This window comes from Procambarus clarkii, chromosome 41 (genome assembly GCF_040958095.1).
Source record: "Procambarus clarkii isolate CNS0578487 chromosome 41, FALCON_Pclarkii_2.0, whole genome shotgun sequence".
Taxonomy (NCBI): Eukaryota; Metazoa; Arthropoda; class Malacostraca; order Decapoda; family Cambaridae; genus Procambarus; species Procambarus clarkii.
Window position 1 is genome coordinate 27748218 of NC_091190.1, and position 8123 is coordinate 27756340.

At 39.2% G+C, this 8123-nt stretch overlaps 1 protein-coding gene across 1 annotated transcript in view; it reads left to right on the forward strand.

The window, feature by feature from the left end:
* Positions 1 to 7450, forward strand: part of LOC138373309 (neurobeachin-like) — a 67285-nt gene extending 59835 nt beyond the window's left edge. Inside the window, exons 15-16 of the mRNA XM_069339491.1 lie at positions 6012 to 6163; positions 7212 to 7450. Of these exons, the coding sequence (XP_069195592.1) occupies positions 6012 to 6163; positions 7212 to 7302 (243 nt within the window). The 3' untranslated portion in view covers positions 7303 to 7450. The remainder of the gene's footprint in view (positions 1 to 6011; positions 6164 to 7211) is intronic.
* Positions 7451 to 8123: the final 673 nt, after the last annotated feature.

Consider the following 8123-nt stretch of genomic DNA (forward strand, 5'->3'; position numbering starts at 1 on the left):
TGCGCAAACCAGACGTGAGCCTGCAGGCGCGTTGCGCAGTTTAAGGGTTAAATCTCAGAACTTGTTTTATTGAGACCCCAAACTGAAACTACTAGGCACAGAGATTCCAGTAAAGTATTCTGAAAAGCATCTGGGGTATATTATTATATAAGGGAATTAGTTAATTATGTTAAATTATGAAGGAACTACTGTGACAAATAGATGGTTGACTGTCAGGGAGTTTGAGTCCTATTGAAGCCAGATCTATGTTATATGAGCTCTGTGTTTTGAGTGATTTTGATCCAGAATAGTCCTGGAATCTGTTAATATTTAATGCTGAAGGTGTGAAAACTTCTATAACTTCATGGTATGATTAGTCTATATTAGTTCTCATTGAAATTTTCCTCTCATCATCCTAATACTGTATTGTGATATAAGTTCTGATATCATCTGTCTCACTGCTCTAGTGATTTGTTTTTGCATTATACATCACCTTTCAAATTTTAAGCTAAATCTAACTAACTTTATGGCAAAATGTAAGTTTGATTTAGATTGCTGTACATCTGTTTGGTCAAGCCATTATTTTATTAACTTGTGTAAGTTGTCACGACCAAAGGCTCTGATTTTGTCTGTGCTAAAAAAAAAAATAATTTCATGCACACCCAGATGTACGAGTCATTGGTTCCATGGACTCACAATAATGCAAGTTGTTGATTCGTCATGTAGGGAAGAGGGCTTATATGCTTATATTTAAAGCTGTTCCACTTTATTTTACACAACATTTGGAATAACTGTTGTACATAAATATATGTACACAAAATAAACCAAACTAATTTGACAATTCCAGGCCACTTAAATATGATTACTTCATTGCATAGTAAGGAATTAAAAACAATAGCATATTTTTTAGTGGGTCAAGGTTAACTACATTATGTCCAAGCCCATGCAACCTTGAACCTTTCTTGTACATGTTGACAACTCCTGTAGGAACCAGACACATGCAGCAGAGGAAAGGTGGAAGATTTTAAGTATTTCCCATGTTGAGAGGATAGGCAAACCTTAACTTTGGTAAGCACAGAAGGAATTTAGTCAGAATTACACAAAACCTAAAATGTAGTTGGGTATAACAATATTTAGTTGTATCAAATGTAGTTGGGTATAACAATATTTACAAATCCTTAGGCCTAGGTCACAGTGAAACAAAACTACAATGACAAAGAATTGAGAAACTAAAAGGATTGAGAAATTTACCTCAAACATAGATTTAAAGACAAGGAAAGATCAAGTGATCAAGATACAGTAGTAGTAGTAATAGAATGAGTACAAAGTCAGGTTCCTAGCCCACCAAAAATCAGCATGTAAAACCAAAATTTTTGAAACAAAGGATATAATAAACACTGCCTTTTAAATACTTTGAATGATGAAATTGTCCTGCTTGTCTGATCTGATGCTTGAGTAATGAGAAATAAATTACTAAGGAGGAAGTAAGGAAAAGTGGTGATGCATGATGGTTGTGTATCACCAATACACTTCAAATTCTGTAGGTACTGGTTTGTATAGTGGGATGAAGGGCAAAAATATACACTAGGAAGGTGTTGTTCAAAAGATCAGATGTTCATAAGTTAGGGACCCATTGTATAAGTACAATTCATAATTAAAAGAATTATCTATAAGTCAAGCACACATTTTATAAATATATGTAATCTTTTGAACATCCTCCTCCTAGTTCATATTTCTGTGGGAGAGCTCCGTCGGCTCTCCGGAGCTAGGACTGGTATTAGCTAATATTAGTACGTGGCTTCAGTCACATGGAGTTGACATGCCTACCGGGGACCACTAGCCAGAATATAGACCCCCCCTCAGTGTTGCAGTGTGGCATGGACCTCAGTGTTGAGACCTATGAAACTCTCATGAATGAAAGTATTCATGTCTGCCATCGACCAGGATTAAGCACCCAGAAAGGTAGGAGCTTCAAAATAGACCTCTCCTGGTAGAAAATTGCAATCCGAGATCAAACAGAGGCTAGAAACTCTCCCCAAAGAAAAACAAGCTGACAAGCAACATGTCATCACACCACACACCACTCATTCGTACTGACACCCCCCTATAACGGGGGCCAGCCTTTAACCTCGCTTACTGGTTAAATGCTGGTCATCTTTAAGTAAATCTACAGACCAGAGTTCTGCTGTGTAACCTTCAGTTCAACTCATCGAGATCTAAACGTTTGATCATTTAGATATCACGGCTCGAGGATACTTGTACCTTTCGATGCTACACTGCAAGCTCTGTCTTACGCCGCCACCACCTGCTACCTTCCACCCACTGAGTAATTCTCCCAGTTGACGGTGAAGGATACCATCAATTAGGCATATATCCCGAAAATGAATCCTCAGTTACCAGAAAAGGAGGCATAAGATTTATGTTAAGTGTGGAATTAAATCAAAGTACAAAGGGATGATCTGAGGTATTAAATAACTGCTTGCAGGGTTGCAGAGGGAGCCTAGTCTCGCACATGGGGCTTGAGCTCAACAACAATGTAAAATAAACGTTAGGGAAAATTTCACTAAACACCATAAAATTCTAAAACAAAATTTATTAAATCAAAGATTATCAAAGAAAATAAAAATTAATACACCATATCTGAACACTTCCTAACTGAATATTTTCCTAACCGAGGCAATTCGAAATTGACTACAACAAATAATGTGGATTCTACACTGTAATAACTCAGACAGAACAATTACCTTAAATACCACAGCTAGGCCAGTTGTACGGCCATGCCTCTGGAGAGAGAGATGTTGACCCCCAGGATGTCTCAACTGACGCTGAACTTTAGCCTGCTCTCTCAAGCTGAGACTGACCTCAGGCTAGTTGCCAAATTAATCTTTGAAGAGGGTTACTAACTAAAAATCCTGTATTCGTCATAGAAGGTGATTTGTTATTCCAAAACAATTGGGAATTATCTAGATACTCGAGCCAGGCTAATTACAATATTCAGTAGCACTTGCATTTCACATTTCACTAATTTACATGAATTAGCAAGCAAGCTGGGAGGTACTTATTTACCAAGTACAAGATACTTCTTACATATATTCAAATTCTTACTGATGTCAAATGCTTCTTTGATAACATACAAGACTTATTCTCTATTCTTAATTGACATTAATTTTAACATAAGTACTTAACCACAGTTGATTATTCTTACTAATTCTTTAATACCTGAATTATTCTCCAAGTTTGATGACTCGACACAGGATGTCTGTGGCGCTGCTGTTTTTCTACATTAGAGCTCTAATCACTTGGGGGGGGGGGGGATGACCCTAGCCTGCCAGTCAGGTCAACTACCCACTCACTCCATATTTTTATAAAAGGCGTATCCTTCCTTCTAGTGAACAACATTTTATGTTAGATCTATGGTCTTCTGTATTACAGTTCTACTGTTAAACCCCTCACTCCCACCCCCAAGAGGAGGAGAGTGGGTCCCAACCCATCGAGCTGGCAGCCGGACCGTCAGTTTGTTGGCTGAAGCTAAATTGGGTGGAAGTCTGCTCTGGTGCATAGGTTGTCTTCGGTTTCAGATTGTGTTGTGTTTCTTTCTTGGCTCTTTCAGGACAGACATCTTATGCCAAATACTGTCGCTTCATGTCGTGTGGCATTGGCAGAGCTGCTCCAGCTTGCGTCCAGGGTGGATGTCACTTCAGCTCTGTTTCATGAGCTTTCTTATGCCTTTATCCACCTCCTGCATGCTCATGCCTGAGCCTGAGCCATCCTGGTCTTTGGACCAGGAGCTCTCCTTTCTCTGTTCCCCTCGGTTTTTGGTGGCCCATTCAGTCCAAGACTGTTTCCAGAAAGCTTTTTTCTTGTTGGCTTTGGCTCTAGGGGGTCAGGTCAGGGAGCTTTATGCTCTCGTATAGTGCAGAGGCTTTTGCTCTTTTGGACCGGGTGGACATGTTGAACATTTGCAGCCATCTCCTCCTTTTCTGGCGAAGAACGAGACGGCAGGCTTTCGGAGGGGTCTGTGGGTTATTGGTGCTTGGCTGGTCATCCCGGAGGTGCATCATGTTTCGTGTCCAGTTGCGGCTTTATGTCGTTACCTGCGAGCCTTAGCTTCTGTGTCTGGGGACGCGCTTTGGGTTGACCCAGTTTCTCTTGTTCCCTGTTCCAGGGCTCGGGTCTCTCAGGTCGTCCGCAGGATTATCAAGTCTAGCCAGCCTGCGGTCTACCCTTGTACCCATGATGTTCTTATGTTTGCAGCTTTGGCTGCTGTGTTTGGCAATATGTCTTGGGCAGAAATTCGGGTGCTGCGGTTTTGGAGATCGAACAGGGTCCTGGCTACCCAATATGTTGTTAATGTGCCGGACCCTCAGTGGTCTTGTGTCGCCTTGGGTCGGCGGTTGCAGCCAGTTGTTTCGTCTTCATTATGAGTGGTGCGGTGCAACTGGCTCTCGGGTAAGTCCCTCTTTTTCTGCTCTTTTGGTAGTTAGCTCTAGGGAGCCAACGGGGCTCCCCCACAGAAAACCAGCATTGAATGCAATGAAATGCCATTTTCTGGGTAGAGCTCCAGAGACTCCCTGGCGCTCTCCCTCCCTCCCCCAGTTGGCGGGTTTTGTTTCCTTTTTCAGCCTCTAAACTGAGTCTGGCTGCCGGCTCAGTGGGTTGGGACCCCCCCCCTCCGTGGGGGTGGGGGAGGGGTGGTGTCGGCACAAACGAGCAGCACGTGGTGTAATGACATGCTGCTTGTTAGCTTGATTTTCTTTGGGGGAGATTCTATCCTCTGTTCAGTCTCAGGTTGCAATTTTTCTACCAGGATGGGTTTGTTTTGAAGCGCTTACCTTTCTGGGTGCTCAACCCCGTTTGATGGCAGACGTGAATACTTTCATACATGGGTTTCATAGGCCATTGCTCCCTGCACCTCTGAGGGGACCATGTTTTAGCTAGTGGTCCCCGCTAGGCATGACAACTCCATATGACTGAAGCCCCATACTAATATTAGCTAATGTCAGCCCAATAGCTCCAGGGAGCCTCTGGGGCTTTACCTAGAAAATGGCATCTCATTACATTCAGTGCTGGTTTTTGTACACACATCCAAATTAGACCAAGGATGTTATTATCCTTATTCTAATTTGTACACCACAATGTACACCACTACATACCAAAAGTGTAGTGGTGTACTACACCACTCGTTACCAAAAGAGCAGAAAAAGAGCGACTTACCCGAGAGGCGGCTGCACTGCACCACTCATAACGAAGACAAGACAACTCTACATATATTCAGCTGATGTACATCAGTGAGGCCCTACACATCAAAAAGTCAAGACCAGCAATCAATAACCAGTTAACACACAACTACATTCTACCCACTTCAAGACCCCGAACTAACACAGAGACAGTAGAAGCAAGAACATTTAATGTCCTATTAATATCCATTATGCTATTCTTCCACATATTCATCTCCATCATGTCCTGTACCACCTCACCCCAAGCGAATATAAGTCTTGGCAAAGTGCGAAAATTTTGTCTTTGAAAATGTAAGGAGTGCCTTGTGAAATGCATCCCTGGGCATCAAACCATAATAAATTGTGAAAATGACCTTTGGAGAGTTAATTTTTCAACTTCTCTCGACAGTGAAGGAATTAAAGTTCATTACAGGAATTACTCGCATCCGGAAAACTAGTTGTGCGAGTTCTTACCTATTGGGAAATCCACTGGAAATTCTCTCACTAGGGGAGGAGGGAGGGAGGGTTGCAGGTGTAGAAGGGGGGGGAATTAAGAGTCCATTCCTTTGGCCCCGTGTTTAACATTGAGTAAATTTTAACTAAATGCTCACAGTTTAATACTCTTTGTACTGTTTAAGCATATTTCATTCATCATGCATGTTCATTTGTGATATCTACAAGTGTTACTGTGATTTAAAGCACTGTCTTCTGTTACATGATGCCATTATTGAAATGAAAGTAGAATGGGTAATTAATTTATTTGCCATTGCTAGTTATGCATCCAAATTTTGATATTAATAGAAATTATCTTTATAGTGTGTGATTCTGAGTCGAGACGGAGAGTATATGATGACTGGAGGAGAGAAAGGCATTGTAGAGGTGTGGCGAACATTTTCCCTGGCCTTGCTCTATGCTTTCCCAACATGCGACTCTGCTATTAGGTCTCTCGCACTTTCTCATGATCAGAGGTAAGTCCTTGAATAAAATTATTTTTGAATGAATTATGGGACTAGGTGCCTTTACAGCTTCATACAGTAGTAATAGTAGTAGTAGTAGTAGTAGTAGTTTTTAACTGTCTAATTGTTATTGCATCTTAAATTTCTAATAATGTATTAAAAGAAATTATGATATGGAGTCTAATCATTTTGTTGATGTGAATGCTATCTTACCAAGCCCCCCTGGTAGCTTTCCTTGTAGCACTTGTAGTATATGCCACTTCCAGGGAATATTTTAGACTACTCAGGGACAAGTACCCTTTCAAATATTGTTTTATTCCTCTCAATAGATAGGGCAATTTTTTGGCCTTGTTCAAGATTGCTCTCTTATACAGAATTTGACTGAGATTGATGATCAAATTATTGATGATTTACTAGCATATTTTTATAAGAGAGCTGAGTTTTATAAGTGCTTCCTATGTAGGTGCTTGATTATATGATTATAGTGGGAATCTGATCCCCCATGAGCTGTGAAAATTTTGCAATGAAAGGGCAAGCAAACATTCAGATGATGAGTCACAATAATGTGGCTGAAGATATGACCAAACCACACATCAGAAGATGGAGAAACAACAACATTTCAGTCCATCCAGAACCATTTTCAAGTCATTATTATCAAATCAAGACCTTGACATTATCAAGTCAATCACACACAACTTAATAATGGTCCAGGATGGACCGAAACACCTTCGTTTCTCCATCTTCTGATGTGTGATTTGTTCATCCGCAAGCAAAGATGTTGCATGTCGTATATACCCCACCATTTTCACTTGTCCTATACATCCTGGTGTGGTAAGTGCACAGAAGCTGCAGAGTAGAGTCTATTTATAAATGGTTTGGATTATAAAATTGCAATTGCAAGATATTTAGATCACCTGAATTTTCATATAACCCACCTCATATAATTCACACTATTGAGAGATTTTATTTGCTGTAGAGGGTAGGCCCAATAAAAATATTGTGTAGTATTTTTGTAGGGTAATTAATAAGAACATTAATATAATGTAATCTGTGTTTTCAGATTCCTCATGGCTGGATTATCGACAGGATCCATTGTTGTTTTTCACATCGACTTTAATCGCTGGCATCACGAGTTCCAGCAACGCTATTAATCCACTGATACACGTGAACTACTTGTTATGTTGCCAAGACTGAAGCAAGAAAAGGCAGATAGTGAAGTGTAATGAAAGAGTCATTTAGAATTTCCAAACATTTTGAGGATTGATTAAGGTCACTTGTTTGCAAAAAGTGCTCCATTCTCTTTAGTTTGGGATTTTGTTTATACAGTATGTATGTATGTATGTATGTATGTATGTATGTATGTATGTATATGTGTGTGTGTGTATATGTATGTATGTATGTATGTATGTATATATATATATATATATATATATATATATATATATATATATATATATATATATATATATATATATATATATATATATATATGTCGTACCTAGTAGCCAGAACACACTTCTCGGCCAACTATGCAAGGCCCAATTTGCCTAATAAGCCAAGTTTTCCTGAATTAATATATTTTCTCTATTTTTTTTCTTATGAAATGATAAAGCTACCCATTTCATTATGTATGGGGTAATTTTTGTTAAATTATAGTTAAAATTAACGTAGATATATGACCGAACCTAACCAACCCTACCTAACCTAACCTAACCTATCTTTATAGGTTAGGTTAGGTTAGGTAGCCGAAAAAGTTAGGTTAGGTTAGGTAGGTTAGGTAGTAGAAAAACAATTAATTCATGAAAACTTGGCTTATTAGGCAAATCGGGCCTTGCATAGTAGGCAGAGAAGTGCGTTCTGGCTACTAGGTACGACATATATATATATATATATATATATATATATATATATATATATATATATATATATATATATATATATATATATATATATATTATATATATATATATAT